The sequence below is a fragment of the Saccoglossus kowalevskii genome, chromosome 2, assembly GCF_978046115.1.
Source record: "Saccoglossus kowalevskii chromosome 2, keSacKowa6.1, whole genome shotgun sequence".
Lineage (NCBI taxonomy): Eukaryota > Metazoa > Hemichordata > Enteropneusta > Harrimaniidae > Saccoglossus > Saccoglossus kowalevskii.
The window spans coordinates 33,697,743-33,720,942 of NC_140642.1; the positions used below are offsets into that span (position 1 = coordinate 33,697,743).

Sequence of the window (23,200 nt, forward strand, 5' to 3'; positions counted from 1 at the left end):
ATATAGTAACTCAATACTGATAGCAACCCTCTCCCGCAAAGCACACTGAAATCTTGACAAACTTTGGACATCTATGGTGGGTGTAACTAAAGCAGAAATTGGGTCCAGCAAATAAAAGCATTGTATGTCTACTATAATGATGATGCCAGATAAGATGAAAGTAAACTTAAAAAAAATATTGTGAAGGGTCAAAACATTGTGAAGTGTCAAAACGTTGATGCATCTCGGCTGGGATACCGGCAATGACTCGGCATGCATTGGGATAAGAGGCATTCAATTACACTTACCTGGTGATATCCTTATGGCTGTTTTGAAATATTTTGGTAAAATTAAGCCTTGTTCATTACCAGGGCAAAAAATAGTGTTTTTGGGGCTTATGAAGAACTCGAGACCATCTGAAAAAAATAGTAAATATTAATAAATGGTATAACAGTAAAATAAAAAAAATACAACTAAAAAAAATGTCATGCTACATACAAGTGTAGAGTGTTCTGAATATTATATTTTAAATTATGAACAAAATTGTTTTTAGTCAGTATTTTGATAGATTGGCTAATAGGTAACCAATTTTATTTTACATAAGCACATACTGTTTTGTTAAGTCTTTGACAGATTTGATTCAAACCCATACACAAATATGAGATGGAATAATTTGAAGTCACAGGTGTTGTGGGCCACTCTTATCTAGCATTGTAGTTGAAAGAGGAGGGGCTTCCGTCTAAAACCATCAAAGATGCTACCAACATCATGATAATACCGGTAATGCAAGAAAAACAAGTCTGCAATGTGGATAATTCCGAGTGACAGAATCTACTGTCATTGGAAATGTTATTGTCCAGTGCTACAACAGACGCTCTCAGTTTCCTCCAGATAGAACATGTTGTAAAAAATAATTTAACAAAGCTACATTTCCCCTATGTTTATTAAGATGATTATGTATATAGTTCACCTTGCTTCAATGCCTGTATTAACAAGAATTTTTGAAATCAGAAAGAAACTACACTTTCCTCGCTTGAAGCTAATCTACAAGTATCAATGCAGTTTACCTGACAGGTATTTTAATTAGTTAATTAGGAAACCAAGATGACCTCCTTTGTCCACAAAACTATATATTTTTGGAAAGCTTATTGTATGAATTTTAAAGTTTTGTTAGTATTTTATTTTTATGGACACTGTAGTTTGAAATATGCACAAAAATGTGCTTTTTTGGTCAAAAGTGATTTAAAAAAAAATAGCTGCTAAACTATGCTTCTGTTTCCTGTCAAAATTGGTTTATGGGTACATCTGTTTACTATGAAGAAAGTGCTGTCTTGAAAACTGTCTACCAGTTGTCAGTTTTGTAGGGCAGCAGCTAAAATTTCACTACTTCAAGTTTATGCATAAATTAACACCCAGGCTAGTTGTCTGTATGATTGTTGTAACACTAATCAACTAATCAAAGAAAGCTTAGAAAGAACTCCCATGTGCTGAGAGTATTGGAGACGCATTAAATATAATTCGAAATTACTTAGCTGAAAACTAATTATGCAAATCAGAAAATTAATATGACCAGATTTGAGTGTAAAACTAATGAGGTCTGCGCAATGTAACAGAAAATCTATGTCTCCAAGTTTAATTGAAATGTGATTAGAACCAAAAAATTATGAATTATTATGCTTATTAGGGAATTAATATGAACAGATTTTTACCCCAAACTAATTAGGTTTGTACATTGTCCTAGAGCATCTTTGTACTAAGTTTCATTGAAATGGAATAATTAGTACCGTGAAAACTCCAAAATTTCGACCCCTCTAAAAATTCGATTGGCTATTTATTTGCCGGGTTTCGGTGTTTTATTTACCTCCAAATTTTCGACTCCACTAAAAATTGCCGACTCATTCTTATTCGAAAATTGCGACCAGTTTTAGTTTTCCCCCAAACGAAAAAAAAAACCGATGTGAGCGTTCAAACGGGACCTTCCTCGAAGGCATGAATTCGGGTTTCTGATTGACTGAGAGATTTTTATTTTATTGGTAACGAAAATATATTCTAAATAAACGAAGTTTCAAATAAAAACGAACACAAAAATCTCGGCATGCTGCGTTTCTGAATTGTTGATTATTACTGTACTCAGTAGTGATTATAATAATGTACACAAAATAAATTTGTTGAATGGTTATGAAATACAAATAAAAGTCAACTAAGTTTCATCGTAAGCGAATGATTCCGGTCTCGTATAAACGTTTGATGCTGTAGGATATCCGCCATGTTCTCTTAGGTCAAATAGGTCAAATCGCTAATTAACCAATCAAAAAGCTGGATGATGCCAACGTGTTCAAATTACCATAGCTTATTTAAATATGTTAATGTTATTGAACGCAATGCGAAGAGATTGATGTTGTAGTACGATATTTTGGCTTGGATTTTGATGCGAAAACGGCATGATTTTTTTTTAAATAAAAAAATTAGTTGTTTTTAAAAAATAAACTGGTCATCTGAAGAATAATTTAACATTGTTCACAGTGATAACAGCTCATTCTCGAAAGGAAGCTTACCCGCTCACGCTAGTCACGATAAAAATCATACACGTGTACTCTTGAATAGACAGACGTCAATGACTACGGTAAAACTTAGACTCTATTTTAGCCGGCAGGATTGATTGAAATGTCCGAAAAATGACGCCAAAATACACCTTAAAAGTCCCATTTTATTTTCTTAAATCCCATTTTATTTTTTAATCCAAGGGCGAATTTACGGCAGAATTTGGTCCCTCAAATAAGGGACACGTGAGCTTTGATTCTAACCGGATACATTGCACTGGGTCGGGGAGATAGTTTGCTAAACTTCCATGTATCTTTTGTCCAATGGGTACCTGTACTTCGAACATTCGCAAGTTTTCCTAGGTAGTGCGAGACAGCTTTGTCTTTTGACCTATTAGTTTTGTGCTGACCTCTTCTGCGCGTCTTGATGTTTTGTTTTGCTTGTCATAATACTCACTGATTGATGACTTTGTTTAGATTTTGAGTTACAACTCGGCCACGACTCTAAAAACATGTCACATTTCTAACGCCAATTATTTAAAACCGGTCGAAATTTTGGAGTTTTTACGGTACTTTAGATATCAGTGTGAAAGCTTAAAATTGGTTAATTATGCAAATTAGGTAATTAATATGTACAGATTGTAACCCACAATTATTCAGGTCTGTCTATTGTCCTACAGCATCCATGTACATTCATTGATATGTGATGTATAGTACCTGAGATATCAGTGTGAAAGTTGGTTAATTATGCAAATTAGGTGATTAATATGCACAAATATTTACCGGAAACTAATTGGGTCTGCATAATTCTAGATTCATTGAAATGTAAATGATTAGTACTTTAGATATCAGTAGAAAAGCTGAAAATTAATTATGCAAATTAGGTAATTAATATGCACAATTATTTACCCTAAAACTAATCAGGTCTCTGCATAGTCCTAAAGGATCTATGTACCAAGTTTCATTGAAATGCGATGATTAGTACTTGAGATACCCATGGAAAAGCTGAAAATTAACTAATTATGCAAATTAGGTGATTAATATGCACAAATATTTATCGAAAACAATCAATCTCTGCATAGTCCTTGAGTATGTAAGTACCATGTTTCATTGAAATGTAATGCTAACTACTTATATCAAATGCTGAAAATTAATTAATTATGCAAATTAGGTAATTAATATGTACTGATATTACCATAAAAACTATCAGGTCTGTGCAGTGTCGTATGACATCTATGTACCAAGTTTCATTTGAAATGTGATGATTAGTACTTGAGATATCAGTGGAAAAACCGAAAATTGACTAATCATTATGCAAATTAGGTAATTAGTATCCACGGATTATTACCAAAAACTAATCAAAACCTAGCATTAGTTCAGAGCATCTATGTACCAAGTTTCATCAAAATCCAATGAGTGGTTGTTTAGATATCAGTGGAACAGTCATGGAACCACTAAAAAATAGCTAATTATCATGTAAATTAGGTAATTAATATGCACGGATTTTTACCAAAAATTAATCAAATCTGCGCATATGTTCAGAGCATCTATGTACCAAGTTTCATCAAAATCCAATGAGTGGTTCTTTAGATATCAGTGGAACAGTCATAGAACAGCTAAAAATTAGCTAATTATCATGCAAATTAGGTAATTAACGAGCATGGATTTTTACCAAAACCTAATCAAATCTGCGCATTGGCCCAGAGCATCTATGCACCAAGTTTCATCAAAAACCGATGTATGGTTCTTGAGATAGCAGTGGAACAGTCGGACACACATACACACACACATACACACATACACACATACACACATACAGACACACTAACTGCAAAGACTCCCATTTTGTGCTTCGCACATGGGAGTCAAAAACAATGCCCCAACAGCGTTTTGACATATTGTCAATCATTTGTGAAAATTTCAAAACAAAAGGTTCTGGAATGTGCACTAAAAAGAAGCCTAGATAATTGCTAATTTGCATAACAATTCACTCAGTAAGAAGTTTGCTAATGCTCATAATTAAAATGGCTGTTACAGTTTCAAATTTAAATGTATTATTGTTTTGTAAAAAGTTAAATACAGTGCATAATATGGAGATCCCGTCATATCTTTTTTTCACGTTTTTTTTTTATTATTTATGTACAGCATTGCTAAATCTTGCTAAGCATTCAAAAGAGATAATTTTGCACCTGTTATCTATATTTTAAAATCGTGTTTTGAGTATGTTCCACTATTCACAATTCTACAAAATTTCAACAATCTATAGCCAAGACTTTTTGGATAATAAAAAGCAAAAAAAAAATTCACTCCCAAGTGCCCACGAACCTGCATCTCTACCTTAAATAGAGAAGTTGTGTGTTTAAGTTACAAGATGACAATACCAACAAGTTGAGATATGTTTCATAGCAGAGGATTTATTATCCCATTATCAATTGCATTGGTGCATGTGTGCATAATGTCAGCTTGCATTCGTTGTAACTAATTTCTGGTTTTTAGGTCAGAATTTACTGTAAGGAGTCTTTTCGTCTATGAATCTGTGAAGTTTCTTTTTTTGTGTACCTGTTAGGTCCCTTTTTTAATGTGATTGGGACTTACACTTTTTTCTTAAGTGAGACACTATTTGATGTTCACTATTCTATAAAACAGCTCTGCTTTGTCGTATTGTCATCTTTTTATAAAACTTGAATACATTTGTTAAAAATGGACGAATGGTTATTTATTGACAATGAATGATATATGATTTCTAAAGCTCAGATATTTTCTTGTCACTCATTCACTTACCTTTCATGGCTTTTTCTAAATCAATGTATATCATCACATCAAACTTGCGACGAACATCTACAAAAGAACATCGGGTATATATAAAGTATATTATTTAAAAGTGTTGTCTCAAAATTGTGTAACACTATTTCTCATAATCACACGTAAATTTTAATAATGAAATATACCGTAATGATAAGACTTTTTTATCTCAGCATGACAACTTAAACAAAAAGTCACAGTATCGTGAGAACAGAAAATGTTTACTTGCTTCATTGTGGTTGTGGATACATATTTCTTTTCATAAAGTTTTTTTTTATATATATTAAACGCAACAAATTGTCTTTAATAGTAAAATTAAATGTTATCATCAAATAATGGAAGTTTTCTACTGAATATCAAATTGAGAGAAAGTGAAATGGGAATTTTAATCACCAAGAAAAATTTATCCAATACCTGCATATAAAATAGGAAAGCAATCTTGCATGTAGGGTTAAGATAAAAGTTGAATTCTAAGAGGGGGATATTTTATAACAGAAAGATATGTATAATAAAAATTGTGTACTATCATATGTGGAAAATGGATACCTTCAAAGACTTCTTCCGCGTCTGGTTCTCCTGGCTTTCCAAGTGCCAGATTAATGTAAAGTTCCTTCTTTCTGGATATGCCCTATGAATAAATAGACCTTCATGTATAACAGATGAGTGGGAACAAATAGTTTTGATTGATTATCTTTTTCTCAAAGTATGCTAATCAAAGTGTTTTGCCAGATTGTCAGTCAAAAGTCAATTTGAATGTGGACTGAATAGACATAGGAGTCCCTGATCTAATCTCTGATGTAAGTAAGTGGGTAAATAACTTTATTGATTTTGTATCCTTAGTGGGATCTTGAAAATAATACAATAAAGAATGTTGTTTAAATAAACAACAACTAGCTAAAAAAGTAACAAACTAAAGTAAAGAATTAGAAAATTAGATCAATAAGTAAAGCAGAACAAACAAACAAAAATATATGTAAGAAATGTAAAATTGAGTGATTATTTTGGGGCAGTTGGTGGTTTTTTCAGTGCAATATCTCTCTGCGGTTAAAGCAGTTAAAAATTAATTATGTGGATCATAATTAAAATAACATATTCTCGTATTTGTTTTGGATTCAAAATCATGTCAAAGTCACATAACTGAATTCTGACTCTGTCTACTAGGCACTTCATGTATTGTGAAAAGCACATTTAAACCAAAAATTGCATTCACACCTCTGCAATATCTTGTATGCCGAATCATTAACATATGACTTAGTTTGGCCAACTACTATCGCATTTTTGTACATTCATAGTAAACTATGACTGGGTCACTCATTTTATGTTCTTGTTTCTTTATACAGCGCTGTAAGTAATACAGTGAAGTGCATCTGCGTGAAAAGCAAATACATTTGTCTCCATATCGTAACACATGTAAAATAAATTCTGATTGAACTTTACATGCTTACTGGTGTTTTAACAACAAAACATAGTTTACACTGCTACTTGTGATCAGTAACCAAGAAATCATGCTATACACATTACATACATACCCGTTGTTTGAAGCCTGGCCACTTGTTGATATAAACGCCATGTATTACATTGCAGTATTTTGATGGGTCAGTGATTGGTTTTAAGTCCTCGTCTTGCTCTCTACCAGTCTGAAAGAACCATGATTATATGATGTGATACAGAATCATTGATAATTATTTTAAAACTTTTATAATGCTATATTTGAGGTTTCAACTGAAATAAGTTTGTGAAAGGTGCTATTAAATTTGCTATATATTCTCATCACTATCATTCCATGTTGATGTGATTATAAATTTATTTATTCATTTATTCAATCAAATAAGATTAATTAATTATTCAATATGAAACTTTTGGTGTCAAATAGATAAAAATGTTCAGGTTCCTGCTTATGAACTAGATATCATTATTGTTATAGCCAAAAAACTAATACCCGGTAAATAATTCACCTTGTCACTACGGGCTTGTTGTTGAGGCTTCTGTTCAGATTCACTTTTTTCCTCGGTTTTCTCTAACCCACGCTTCTGTCTTATTTGTTGAGGCTTCTGTTCAGATTCACTTTTTTCCCCGGTTTTCTCTAACCCACGCTTCTGTCTTATTTGTTGAGGCTTCTGGTCTGATTCACTTTTCTCCTCGTTTTTTCCTAACCAACGCTTCTGTCTTGCTGTTAGAAGTAGAGAAGTTTTTAGTATGGTGCAATATTTGTATATGGAATATCTAAAGGTCAGTTTAATAACAAGCCTTGAATTCAAGCAAGCGCCTCCTTAACCTTTTCACTACCAGACTTTGTTGCCAAAATTTGTCTGCACTTTTTTCTTATACTCTTCAATATTTCTGGAAATGAACCATAGTTTTGGTGCAAACAGACAAAATTTGAGTCAATTTTCAGTTTTTACTTGGCTATTTTTATTCCAATCTTCTGAAGAAAAGTGCCGACTATAAACAGGACTATTTTTTGATGAAAAGAGGAAACTGGTGATGAAAAGGTTAAATTTAAGGGAAACCAAATCTGGTACACCCCACCCCCTCCCAGAACTGAAACCCAATATACCTGTCCGAAGTTGCTTCCTCTAACAACGAATCGGTTCCATGATGTAGATGGGTGATGCAAAGGTCATTCAAAATTTATGTCGTTTTGATCTGTAGTTAATAATCAATGAAGCTTAAAAGGCAAAGGTAGTGCCACGTCCTGTTCGATATGGGACTCATAGCGATGTATATAACGCATGTAAAATACATTGTTTATTTACATGAAATTCAAACACGTGCTGCGCGACGACCACCATGCTTGAAGTTTATGAAAGATTTTACTATGTTCTAAATAACTACACAATCAAACATATTTGTTGTTTTGAACGACTTTGCCTTTATCCATATAGGTTATTTTCATTTTGTACCAGTGCTTCGTCACTAGAGGGCATAACATATTGAACAGTCTAACAACGGGATATCTTTATGACGATATTTTTGCCAAAATCATTTTTATTTCTAAACACTATAAACAGATGTCTGTTTTCATATAAAATGTACTAAAATTTCTCTGTATAAATTTGAGGATGTAGTAGACTTTCGTTGGGCAAAACAGAAAAAGCTTGATAAAAAAAGTAAGTAAGAATAAAATAAATTAGACATTTGTGATTCACCAACGCATTTGGTGCACTTTCTTTGTTTTAATAGCATGTCAACGCACTATAGACTTGCACAGAATTGTTTAAAATACCGGGGGTAGTGATGTCAAAGGTTGAGAATTTTGTCACATTTTCCTGTGTTTTTTTGATAACACTGATAATGGCATTTATATTTAAGAATCACTGCATTCTCTCCACCAGTGTCACTGAATAATAACATAATGAATTGTGTAAGAAGGCCATGGTTACGACAATGGAATCTATGATATATTTCCCTGCTTGCTGAATAAGCTAGAAATTCAGAACCCTGACAATATTTTTCAATTTTTTTGAAAAATGTTTGAACTGTAAGCAACATAATATAATGTTTATTTTGGCCAAAATTAACAAAGAAATTCTCAAATTCTCGCAACAAAATTTTGGCGGGAAAAATAATGACGTTCAATACTTACATGTGTTTGTTTGTCTAATCTCTTTGAAGTAATCTGAAGAAATGCAACCATGTTCATCACCGGGTGACAGTATTACATTATTAGCAGAAATCATAAACTCAATTCCATCTGCAAAATAACAATTATAAAGTAAACTACTTTGTTTTTACTTGAAAAACATTTTAACTGAAGGGATGAATATGATGTATACCTGTAAACCCAGGATGTACAGTTGTATGATCTTGATACAAAGCCCTACTCATCTCTGAAATGATTCCAGACACATTTACAGACTGTGATTTTAAAATAATTTTACACAAGATGACTGTCAATTCAACAATTTGGTCAAGTGACACAAAATAACACAACCTATGGTATTATATACACCCCTGGTAAAAGTGAAGAATTAGCATGGACATTAATTAAAACAAGCATGGCACACCCCAGTTAGTTATCAAATTTAAGATATATAATTTTGTTTATAGTAATATAGCTGGAATATAACCATGTCAGGAATATGATTATGATGATTGTTTAACATTAAAATGATTGACATTTGTATCTGATCGTAGAAACAGCATTAATTAAAACAAAATCAGCCATTTTGAATACATGTATATATCTATAACATGATGTATAATGAATATTTAAAATTTGAACATAATCAGTCAAAGCAAGTCAGAGATATGGCACTAGAACCACATTCATTAAAACAAAATGGCCACCAGTCGGCCATTTTGAATCTAAAAAACAAAATGATTTGCATCAAGATTCCATAATGTCTAATGTATATACCAAGTTTGAACAAAATCCATCTGTAAACAGCCAAGAAATGCTTGATTTTGATGATGTTTCAGTACAAAAATGGCTGCTATTCAGCCATCTTGAATCAGATCGTGGCACAAATTGATGTGTATATGTATAATATTATGTATAATATTGGTCCATGCATGTCTAAGATACAGGTCTGGGTACATGAACGGGTGCATGCACGCACACACACACACACACACACACACACACACACACACACACACACACACACACACACACACGCACACACACACACACACACACACACACACACACACACACACACACACACACACACACACACACACACAGACGCATAGAGGTCAATCCATAAGTCCCCGTTTTCTGACTGTGGGCCTCCAGTTGACCATTTTTGAAATAATATATGACCTTCAACCAAATATGCATGATCCTGGTACAAAATTTGAATAAAATTGCCCAGTTCATGTCCAAGAAACAGATAGACAAACAAAAACCTAAATTTATATAGTGTCCAATTTCAGCCTCCAAGTAATACAAAACTCACAAGCTGCGAAATAAAACAGACAGACTGCACATGTAAACTGTAAACGCACCAGAGGAGTGTTCATTAGCACAAAATCATTTTAAATATTTGTTATTTTTGTTACCATGGTGAGTCACCTCATACTATGTTAACTAATGCTACGAAAACACCCATGAAAAACACTCACAAATGTTTTTCTTAGTGAACACACCTTAATTTTAGAGCTTAAAAACATGAACCAAACAATCTTGACTCACCTTTAATTGCTTTCTCCAAATCTAAAACAATTAAAACATCACAATCCCAGCGCATTCCTAAATAAAAATATATTATATTAACTATGAACCTATTTCACATTATGCTGTAATAAATTCTGATCTCAGCAAGAACACTAAATTAGGCGAGGGTTCTCCGAACCCGCCTATTCACATAGTTCATCCCCACCATAGACTCCGGTCAGTCAAAATGACTATTTTGAACTGTAGGCATTAATCAGCTATTCTTCCTTCGTACGGAGGTCATCATTCCGATGAGCCGCATTAGTTCTCGGAGAGACACTGAAGGTACGCTGACTAGGCGTTCTGCTAGGTTGCTTAGCGCTAGGCAACGCGCTTGAGATGGGCGAACCAGGCCTACTTCGGTGTCGAACTCCATGCCCAGAAACACCAACTGTTGAGTCGGATCGGGATGGGACTTTTTGTGATTTACTAAAAAGCCCAACTGGTGAAGTAAATCCTGTGTAAGCCTTACATGTCTGGCTAATAACCCCTTGTCTGGGTTGTGTATCAACCAGTCGTCTAGGTACGGATTGATGTGTACCGACATTTGGTGGAGCAGCAGTACTACCTGATTCATCACTCTGGTGAATACGCAGGGCGCTGTGGATAACCCGAAGGGGAGCACCCGAATTCGAATACTTGGCCCAGATGAGCGAATCAGAGGGCAACTCGCTGGGTGCCTTGGTATGTGCAGGTAAGCGTCGCACAAGTCCAAAGAGGCTAGCCAGTCGAGCCGGTGAATGGAGAGTAGGACACTGGATGGTGTCTCCATGCGGAACTGATCGAGAAGCACATACTGGTTTAGTCTGCTTGGGTCCAGAACCGGACGCCAGCCGCCTGTAGATTTTGGTACTACGAATACATTTGCGTAGAAGCCCGGACTTAGTGCCGGCTGAACTATTCTGTGTATGGCGCCCTTTCTTAGCAAACTGTCTACTTCCTGTCTGATTGCTTCCGCCTTGCGGGGGTCCCCTGGCAGTGCCCCCAACGGGGGGGACACTGACAGGGGCGGAGGAGTGGTATTCTGTAACTGTGTGTGACCACCTGGAGCGTCCAGGGATCGGTTACCCGCTGCCTCCAAATCGGAATGCACCGGCGCAATCTGCGTGCGACAGGGATCTGTGGCCCTGGGTTCGGCAGTTGCAAGAGGAGGGGGATCTCCCCGTAGATCACTGGGGTTACTAAGCTGTAGCCTGATCTCTTGCCGAACGCAAGCATCCCCCTTCACCCAGCTGGAAAAACAGAAGTTTGTGGTACGGGGTCCGGGGAAGGAGCCTTGGGGTCCGGTCGGGGACTTCTGGATTTCGTCTCACGAATTGGGGTCCGAATCCGAGATTGCCCCGATGGGGTAGTGTTTAGTCCAGCGAAAGGAGTTATGCAAAAGATTACCCCAGTCCGGGGCCTCCGCGGCTGACCAACGACCGCCCCTCAACACAGCGGGGGTGTGGGGGTGGGGGGGTCATGGTTGGGAACAGGGGGTTCCCTGGAAGAGACGTGTTTAGAATGCGAACGGTGCTTTCTGTGTTTCTTCCTACTTGCCGGCTGAGAGGCCGCAGTGGAGACAGCTTGCTCCGCCTGCAGGTGATCTACTCTGCCTGCCAAGGATGCAATTTGCCCTGACAGTCCTTCGACCAATGCCCTCATTTCAGCTACAAAACCGGTGCCGTGCGAGGATGGGTCCACAACGGGACTCAGCGCAGGCCCCATAGGAGGAAAGACCTCCAGGGGCACAGCCTCGCTGTTGCCGGTAAAGTTGGGAAACCCACTGCCTGAAAAAACAGACTGTGTAGATGCCCTCCGATCAGCAGGGGGAGACCGAAAAAAATCGGCACCCCCACTATCGGGCCCTTTGCTTGGTATCCCGGTATGAGAACCGGTAACCAAGCGCGAGGACTTGTCATTCATGCCAACGCACAACTCACTCATACCCATGCTGGTAGCACTTGCCACGCGACCTTTTCGTGAACGAGTGACGCGGTCAGTCTCGGCTATTTTCACATGCTGCTGGAACGATTCCCAGGCTTCCGAACCCCAGCGATTACACATATTCTCTGGGCAGACATCTGAACCCCGAACGCACGTGAAACAACGATAACACTTTGAATGCGGGTTCCATTCCTGCAATTGCTGCATACACTGAGTACAAATCCGCCTCATAAACTGAGAAGACAATACCGGCGGTGAGCCTCTGGCGTTGCCAGTGCATCAGTCCATTTCTAAATACATTAAAAGTAAAAGACGACATGCATGAGGGAAAAGAATTACAGTTGTAAAAGGTGCCGCCATGAAATCAACATGTGACTACGTAGTGGCGCTGGGTTTGATTTCTTTGTTGTGGAAAAGCATAACACACAAAGTAGAAAAAGACACGAGGGTAAAAAGACAAGAAAAACTTATCCTACCAGCTAGAATGTTGGATGCCGCGGCTGCGGCGACGACCCACGCTAGAAACCCGGACAGGAAAAAGCAACAAAGCCAGGCAGAGCCGCTCAGAATCATTCCCCGACGAGGCGGAGAGAATTGAAGAGTGATGGACGGCTACCTATGGCGTTGCCATGTGGCCTCGGTCACGTGGGTTCGTGACGTAAGGGGTAAAATAATCTTGAGGTCATAGGGCTTCCCCTGACCTAGATTCTATCTCTCCGTCACCGGCAGAATCGCTGATTAATGCCTACAGTTCAAAATAGTCATTTTGACTGACCGGAGTCTATGGTGGGTAATTGAACGTAGTGAATTCATAAATTACTGAAACGATATTCACTCAAAATTAGCTCCTGATTATTAATAAGTGATATCAAATATTATTCAACAGTGTAAAATCAAAGACAGGCAACTGTGGAAAACATAAAAAGGAATACAATAATGTTCTGTCTATTGCACAACAGAGTACATGCAATAGGTTTACCACACTTTCTCAAGTCGTTTATGTAACTTGTTTTTACAAACATGCTGTATCAAAGAAGACTAGTTCAGGGAGTACTGTTAACATATTGTTGCGTAGACTTGTTTTTGTTTAAAAATTGATGAATAAAGATATCGTATAAATATTTAATTGGCTTAAGTCATGAAGAAAACGTTCTGTCAACTGTCAGCTCCAAGCTGTTTTGTAACCTTTTTTTGAAAAAATCATGGTGTAACATTTTCTTGGACTTTGCGTATGATTGTTCTAATTTGTCTTTAAATATTTACCATAACCTTACACATCGTGTGTTTAAAATCATGTCTGTGCTCATAAGACTTTACAATATATTGCCAAAATCATTTTGATTTCTATTTTCAAGATTTTTCCTGACTTGAAAATTTATCACACACAAAATTGGTTTACAACATTTGAATAAAATGAACCAAATGGCCAATGAGCATACAAGAATTGTCATGGTTTGACAAATAATATGCAACAAATTGACTCCTAATTTGCTAAGCGTATTCACACCAACACATTTGATTGGCTGAAACAAACCAATTCATCACAGAGGTGATACAAATTATTTAAAACATGGCTGTCTGATGGTTATGGCACATAATTTCTTTATTTTATTAAGTCATATAATAATAATTTAATTTTTCCATTTTCTGACTGCGAGAGCCCAAAGATCTTAACAACCTTCATAGAAGATATCGTTCATGAGATCTCAAATAACCAGTTTAGTAAACCAAACCATCTCTGAGTGGTTATTGAAGTTTACAGGAGTTTATGAGATCTTTTAAAAAAGGTTGCTCAGATCAGAAAAAACTTAAAATCACACACACATAAAAAAGGAATAATTAAAAAAAAAATTAGATCTGATTTTAAATATGATTTACTAATATATATAACCTTCATTATATGTTTGATAGAAAAATCAAATGCATAAAAAAAAGAAACACTACCAGGGTTTATCAAGGTAATTTTGGGATGATTGAAATGCATTGAAAAACTATGACAGAGTCATTAAGAAAAACATATAATCATGCCCAGATCAAAACTTGCATGTCTAGCCACAAACTTGAATCTTGCACATAGCTCTTAAATTACATACCACTAATAACTCCGTCTTCACCAGGTATTCCTGGTGCAAAATGTATATGATTTCTACTCATCTTGGATAAGCCCTTTTAACAAGATAAAAATACATATATTAGAACCTGAAATAAAGGGACTTGACCTTTGAATTTGCATTCACTACCAGTAACTGTCCTTGAATCAAAATATGACACGTCAAAATAGAATAATCATTGCCAAATATTTAAATCCATTGTTCCCAACAATAAGAGCCAGCCTCAAACCAGCATCAACAATGTGCAAAAATTATTATTTTTTTGGTTATTAATAAGAACTACCGGTAAGTGTAATTTCACATCCAAATGTACTAATATTACATGATTAGAGGGCAGTGTATAATGATTGTATACCCAGTACTCATCAAACACATGTACTTACCACTTCACGGATTCTATCCAAGTACCTGCTATAAGTACCATGTATAACATTGGGATATTCTGATGCATCTGTGATTGGCTTTAAGTCTAGTCCTTCAACCTGAATTTTGGAAAAAAACCAAACCATTATAGCCACATGACAACCACAGTATTTGAATATAAATAATAATTACATACATGTAGTGGATGGCATTATTCAGCAGTCCTGGGTCATTTAAAAATATGCACAATTGATAACATTCAATATAATTTAAAATTTAAGGACAAATTTAAATTAATTTCCATATCAGTTAGACAATAAAATGTGTTTAAGTAATATATAGAGGGAATAATCATCAAGATAACGTAATAAATTGTAAAAACTTTCATAGAGTCACCTTAACAGTGTGTCCCTGGTTTGCACGTATCTGCAATAACTTACTCTCTGGATGGTTTCTGAGAGAAAATCGCTGTTTATCATTGTTTTTTACAACCCTTTCCACATCTTCAACTGTGTAACCACGAAAATGCTGATGATGTAACAAATCTTCAACATATAAAAATCCACCTAACAAATAAAAGGGAATAAATGAATCAATGACAGACATGATTATGAAATAATATTTTGATATGAAAGGTGGGTATGGTTGTGTGACGAGCTGTTTGGGACACCCCTTTAATTTTATTTATTATTATTTATACAATACCAAAATGCAAGGAATGAGCGTACCGCAACGGGACAGAATAATTCTCTGTACACTCATATAGAACAGAGTAGTCCACCCCTGTTCTATTTTCGATCCGCCTGCAACGCTATGCGGCCGGAGGTGTTTGACCTGAGTCACGTGGTCAGGGAAATCCCCTACTTGGGCCTCTTCCTGCTCGACGGCATGAAACTCAGGTTGGTGTTACACTATGACCGTTCAGAAACTGCTTTATTTTCGCTTTTATTATTTGCATCTGTAATTCAGCCTTTCAGTATTTGTACAGTATGTTTTTAGGAATTGATTTGACGAGATTGTAGTTATTTCTAGTCAGTTTCTATCATTTGATCGTTATTTTTAGAAGTCATGATGCCATCGCCGCTACATGCTACACGATGTACTGTGTTATCAATGAAGCTGTCGAACGATAACTTTCATAGACATTGAACTTTATTTGCTTCGTGATACTCGCTTTTTATGTTGTTTTGATCATGTTTTCAGTACCAGTTATATTCGATTCAATGTCACTTGTTACTCAACTTGGGATATAACTTTTGCTATAGTGCAGGTTACTATGTAATGAACGTGATTGTGTGAAATCGTGGGCCGACGTTATCAGTGGTTGCTATGACGATGCACATTCAACTCTTACAACCAGCGTGTTATCGATGCTTATTTTTGCTTTTGTTTTTATTTCATGTGAACCCATTGTGTATTGCTCTTCCTGCTCGACGGCGTGAAACTCAGTCAATAAAAGTTATACGTAAGCACAACCTGGATCTAGAATCTATTATTTTTGCTGACACTCCCCATTTATGTCGGAAATCCGTGTCACATCTTTTGGTGCCGAGACCAGGATCTAGGATTATTTGTGCAGGACAGGCAGAGCCAGTTCGACTTTGTATGAAGTTCAACTGTAATGTTATTGGAGCCAGTGTGTGGTAAACTGTTGTAGTATTCTTCATTACATGTGACTGACTGTATGGTATCATCATGGAAAATGGAAACCCACACGATTTGCTAACTATGGATGGTCCAGTACCACCACCTACTGGCAGCATACCCACAGCGACCCCGGTGCACTATAATACACACCAGAGGTATGCACAGCAACAATATCAGAGCCAGCCACCCATTCCATACAACATGTCAGATTGTTTACCAGTGGCAACATCGACACCATACCACCCGGGCAATCAAAGCACAGGACAGTATTTGCAACCACCTTTAATTCCAGTACCACAATTTAGTCAACCTGTAGTGTTAAACCCACGGGTTGAACCACATTATAACATTACGTCATCACATCAAGTTCGTAATGTCCCTGTTTTTAATGGTCAGCTTGATGGTAAAATACTCATAGAGGACTGGATAAGAGATATACAATACCTGATGGATGCTGGAGCTATGCCTGAAAAGGTAAAATTTTCAACAATAGTGCGACATTTGAGTGGGGAAGCCCGTAAACTGGTGCTGAATTTGCCCAAAGAGCAACAGAGACCACAGAATGCACTGGATGAACTGAAGGCGGAATATGGTGATGGGTTACTTTCACTTGACCCAATGGCTGATTTCTATGAGAGAAGACAGAAGTCTGGTGAGTCTGCTTCAACTTATGCAATCATGTTAGAGGACATTATGAGAACCATCGAAGAAACACAAAATTGTGGAAACCCCTTCTCTGACAGGGATTACAAATTGACCCAACAGTTCATGAAGGGCATAAATGATACTGACCTCTACAATAGACCAGCACCAATGGAGCCGAGGCGAATGACATTCCATAGATTACAACAGGAACTCAGACAAATAGCCAGAGAGAAGAGAGCCATACCTGCTGCATCGAAAGTTAAGAAATCACAGAGTCAACCGCAAAAGTCTAAAGATAGTCATTATACAGACAACAGTGCTGCTGCAGGTTCAACTACCCATGATCTTGCAGAGGTTACATCATTACTACATAAAATAGTCCTGACTCAGGAGCAGCAATCCAGTCGGCTAGATAGGTTAGAATCAAAAGGTCAGTCTGCGTCTGACAAAGTAGACAAACCAGTTCAAAGCACTCAGTCATATAGTTCTGAGATAATTTGCTTTCGATGTAAACAACCCGGTCACATTGCTATTGGATGTCGTAATACATCACAGGATGGTGGGGCAGCAAGGAAAGGAAACAGGCCTTTAAACGAGTAAAGCCTGTGGAAAAGGGACTATCCACAGGTGACAGTGTTAAATGTCCCCCAGTTCAAGTTAACAGAAATTCCAGCTGGAGTGCAGAGACAGTGCAACAAGTTGTTGGACCTTTAAATGAGGCAGAGGTCAAAATTAATGGCAAAATATGCCGTGCATTGATTGATTCTGGTTCTCAGGTTACCACTGTGACAGATGAATTCTGTCAAGCACACCAAAAGCTTAGAAGCCTGGAATGTGAACCGTCTGATGTGGAGATTGAAGGAGCTGGTGGATCGGATGTGCCTCATTATGGAGTTATTTATGTTGATTTGATGTTTCTTGGGCAACAATATCTCCATGTGCCTACCTTTGTTGTCCCTGTGACTGAGTACCGCAAGGATGTTCCCTTGTTAATAGGAACAAATGTGATTCGTAGAAGTCAGAATGCATTGAGAGCTGTGTATGGTAAATGTTATGAGAGTGTTGTACGTAAGAAGTCGAAGGTGTGGTACAACACATATCAGACTTTACAGAAAACTGAGCTTGGAGGTAAGACTGGTTGTATTGGGCCAGCCAGAAGTGTTGGACGTGGCCATATGGAAATACCTCCAGGGCAAGAGGCTCATGTATTGTGCACAGTACCAAGAGGCCCAAAGGGGAAGTCGTATACTGCGCTGGTAGAGAACCCTATAGATAGTCAGTTACCCCATGGACTAGTGGTTGGCCGAATGTTAGTTAATGTAGATAGTGGTTTGATTAAGGTTAGAGTAAATAACCTAAATCAGCGACCAGTGACCATCCGGCCTAGAGTCCATGTTGCAGATCTACATGCAGTTAGTATGGTTCAGGACTTCCCAGGCACCCCAGAAGAATCTGAGAATGATTTTACCGAAAGGGGTAGTACAGTGGAACAGAAAAATGCACACCATGGTTCAGGTCATGAATATGGTAGATCACATAGACATGTTAAGTCAGCTGCTTGTCGTAGTTCAAATAACACAGAAGCCAATCTACCTGACGTTGACTTGAGTCAGTCAGCAGTGAGTAATGGGGATGAGTTGGACCAGCTAAAGGAGTTACTGAGAAAGAACAATGATGTGTTCTCACAGCATGCCCTTGATTATGGTAAAACCTCAACAATCCAACATGAGATTCCATTAGTTGATGACCACCCATTCCGTTTACCCCCTAGACGGATACCACCATCTCAATATCAGGAAGTGAAGAAACACCTGGAAGACATGCAGTCTGCTGGCATTATCCGTCCAAGTAAGAGTCCATATGCCTCTCCGATAGTGATTGTTCGAAAAAAGGATGGAACACCGCGAATTTGTATTGATTATAGGCAGCTAAATCTCCGCTCAATACGAGATGCATTTCCACTCCCTCGCATTGACGATGCATTGGAATCTCTTGGTCAAGCACAATATTTTTCAACACTTGACCTTACTGCTGGCTATTGGCAGGTGGAGATAGCGGAGAAAGATAGAGCAAAGACAGCATTTACAACCCCAATGGGTTTGTTTGAGGCGAATAGAATGCCCTTTGGCCTCCAAAATGCTCCAGCTACATTTGAGCGCCTTATGATGACATGCTTTGATGACCAAAACTTCAGTACTTTGTTGATCTACCTTGACGACATAATCATTTTTTCAAGAACATTTGAGGAACATGTAGATAGGTTGCAAATGGTGTTCAATCGGTTACGTGAACATGGGTTGAAACTTAAACCTCAGAAGTGCCATCTGCTGCAAGAGAGAGTGCATTATTTAGGTCATGTTGTTTCCCGCCATGGTGTATCAACTGACCCAAAGAAGACTGACAAAGTCAGGTCTTGGAAGACACCAGCAGACAGAAAGGAAGTGCTTCAGTTCCTTGGGTTCGCAGGGTATTATCGGAGGTTTGTCAAGGGATATTCAAAGTTGGCAGCACCTTTGTTTCGGTTGACTTCAGGAGACCCAAGGAAGAAGAAGAAGGGTAGTAAACAGCCAAAGAGTATCCCAACTGCTTTTGTATGGTCTGAGGAATGTGATAGTAGCTTCAGACAAATCAAGGAGAAGTTGACTACTGCCCCAGTGCTTGGTTACCCCGACTTTAGTAAACCCTTTATTTTACAGGTCGATGCTTCAGGAGAAGGTTTGGGGGCAGTACTAGCACAAGTACAGGAAGGGAGAGAGAGAGTAATAGCTTATGCCAGCAGAGGTCTGGCACCCGCTGAAACCAGGTATCCAGCCCATAAACTGGAATTTCTATGCCTAAAGTGGGCAGTCACAGATAAGTTCAGGGAACATCTATATGGCAACACCTTCACTGTTTTAACAGACAATAACCCACTTGTCTATGTTCAGACAACGGCAAAGTTAGACGCAACAGGGCAACGATGGGTGTCACAGCTTGCATTATTTGACTTTGACATCAAATACAGACCTGGAAAAAATAATGCAAACGCTGATGGACTATTGCGAATGCCACAGAGTGAAGTCGCAGACACTTTTCGTGGAGTTTGTGGTATGCACAAACATATTGAGCTACCTACAAAGAGCGCAGAGTATGATATTACTTCTAATGATGGGACGAACACATTACCTGTCATGACCCCTGTGGAGTTAGAATTAAATCAACTGGAAGATGTTGAGGTCGCCCCTGCACTTTCCTACAGAAAACTACAGAGAAAGCCAAATAGGAAACAGATAGACAGTTTGAACAGTAGGGCTAAAATGATTGTGAGACAATGGGATAAGCTTTGTGTGAGAGAAGGTGTACTTTACCGTGTGGTGAATTCGTCTAATTTAGACCCAGTCTACCAATTGGTCCTGCCAGTTAAACTGCGGAGATCTATCTTTGAAGCTCTCCATGACCATATGGGACACCTTGGGTTTGAGAGGACACTGGACCTTATTCGTAGTAGGTTTTATTGGCCACAGATGTACACACAAGTGAAAGTGTGGTGTGAGGAATGTAAACGATGTTGTTTGCGCAAGGCTGCACCAGCGGCAGACAGAGCACCACTTGTGAGTATTCGTACTTCTGCGCCCTTGGAGCTGGTATGTATGGACTTTCTAACTTTAGAGCCATCTAAAGGCGGCATCGAGAATGTACTGGTTCTTACCGACCATTTTTCGAGATATGCACAGGCCTACTCAACACCAGATCAGAAAGCTAAAACAGTGGCCAAAATACTGTGGAAATACTTCTTTTCTCAATATGGATTCCCCAAGAGACTACACTCAGATCAAGGTAGAAATTTCGAAAGCGCAGTCGTCAATGAGCTTTGTGAGATGGCTGGGATGTCCAAAACCCATACCACACCTTATCATCCAGAAGGGAATGGCATGACCGAAAGATACAATCAAACTCTCATGAATATGCTAGGCACCTTGGATCAATCACAGAAAACAGATTGGAAGGAGTATCTTGAAGCAATGACTCATGCATACAACTGCACTCGTCACGATTCAACAGGTTACTCTCCGCATTATTTAATGTATGGTCGTCACCCAAACCTTCCCGTAGACCTGATTTTCCACACTGACAAAGCTAACAGCCAATCTAGTGTGGGTGTAGATCCATCAGATTATGTCAAATCTCTGCGAGAAAGACTAAAAATCGCCTACAAAACAGCAACAGAACATGCAGATAAGGCTAGGGATCGTCAGAAAACCAGATACGACAAGAAAGCTAAGGCTATACCATTCAATACAGGAGACCGTGTGCTAGCTAAACTAAAACAAACTGGCAAGCATAAGCTTGGTGACAAATGGGAATCTGAACCATATTTAATAGTCAAACAACTGGAACCAGACTCTCCTGTATATGTTGTACGGTCAGAAACTAGTTGCAAGGAGCGAACCCTACATCGCAATATGCTTAAAATTTGTACATTCCTACCTAGTAATCTAGATATTCCACATAAACAACAAAAGGAAACAACCTGCCAAGAATCAACTCCAGACATAGATGATCTGAGTGATAACGAAGATGAACCTAATGGAGATGTTGTTGAATTCTCTGTTAGCCAGACACCACTAACATCCATTCAAACAGATATAACCCCACACTTCTCTGTAACAGAACCTACCTCAACATTGAACAATGTCATTCAACATCAGCCAAACCCAACTATACAGGCTGAGCCACCAATTGTCACAGGTAGCCCAACTGCTTTAACAGAGCAACCATCATGCTCACCCACAGGAACACAAATAAATGTGACAGAATCTTTACACATTCCAAGAGAAGTTTCCACTAACTCAACTCAAGATCTCTCACGTACACTAGCAAGTAATACATCATGCCAGAACTCTGAATCAACCTCAGAACCAATTCAACGTTATCCACAGCGAGTTAGACAACCACCTGCGAGATTTGCAGACTACCTCATGTCAATGTTCACAAAATCAAAGGAAGAAGCTAAAGTGCAAAGTGTTTAGCCTTGGAATTAGTTAAACGCCGAGGACGTCGTTTCGACAAACAGAGGGAGGATGTGACGAGCTGTTTGGGACACCCCTTTAATTTTATTTATTATTATTTATACAATACCAAAATGCAAGGAATGAGCGTACCGCAACGGGACAGAATAATTCTCTGTACACTCATATAGAACAGAGTAGTCCACCCCTGTTCTATTTTCGATCCGCCTGCAACGCTATGCGGCCGGAGGTGTTTGACCTGAGTCACGTGGTCAGGGAAATCCCCTACTTGGGCCTCTTCCTGCTCGACGGCATGAAACTCAGGTTGGTGTTACACTATGACCGTTCAGAAACTGCTTTATTTTCGCTTTTATTATTTGCATCTGTAATTCAGCCTTTCAGTATTTGTACAGTATGTTTTTAGGAATTGATTTGACAAGATTGTAGTTATTTCTAGTCAGTTTCTATCATTTGATCGTTATTTTTAGAAGTCATGATGCCATCGCCGCTACATGCTACACGATGTACTGTGTTATCAATGAAGCTGTCGAACGATAACTTTCATAGACATTGAACTTTATTTGCTTCGTGATACTCGCTTTTTATGTTGTTTTGATCATGTTTTCAGTACCAGTTATATTCGATTCAATGTCACTTGTTACTCAACTTGGGATATAACTTTTGCTATAGTGCAGGTTACTATGTAATGAACGTGATTGTGTGAAATCGTGGGCCGACGTTATCAGTGGTTGCTATGACGATGCACATTCAACTCTTACAACCAGCGTGTTATCGATGCTTATTTTTGCTTTTGTTTTTATTTCATGTGAACCCATTGTGTATTGCTCTTCCTGCTCGACGGCGTGAAACTCAGTCAATAAAAGTTATACGTAAGCACAACCTGGATCTAGAATCTATTATTTTTGCTGACACTCCCCATTTATGTCGGAAATCCGTGTCACAGTTGTAACCTTTATACTTGATGTATTTTTATGAAGGTATGCATTAATATCTTACATTCGAGATTGCATGGCACAG

General features: G+C 38.0%; 1 protein-coding gene across 1 annotated transcript in view; it reads right to left on the reverse strand.

Annotated features, from left to right (window-relative positions):
- Positions 1–23,200, reverse strand: part of LOC102805678 (uncharacterized) — a 28,963-nt gene that overhangs the window by 1,885 nt on the left and 3,878 nt on the right. Inside the window, exons 3-12 of the mRNA XM_085494739.1 lie at positions 15,279–15,448; positions 14,903–15,001; positions 14,502–14,574; positions 10,462–10,518; positions 8,908–9,015; positions 7,277–7,491; positions 6,851–6,958; positions 5,868–5,949; positions 5,301–5,357; positions 288–395 (exon numbers count right to left, since the gene is read on the reverse strand). Of these exons, the coding sequence (XP_085350865.1) occupies positions 288–395; positions 5,301–5,357; positions 5,868–5,949; positions 6,851–6,958; positions 7,277–7,491; positions 8,908–9,015; positions 10,462–10,518; positions 14,502–14,574; positions 14,903–15,001; positions 15,279–15,448 (1,077 nt within the window). The remainder of the gene's footprint in view (positions 1–287; positions 396–5,300; positions 5,358–5,867; positions 5,950–6,850; positions 6,959–7,276; positions 7,492–8,907; positions 9,016–10,461; positions 10,519–14,501; positions 14,575–14,902; positions 15,002–15,278; positions 15,449–23,200) is intronic.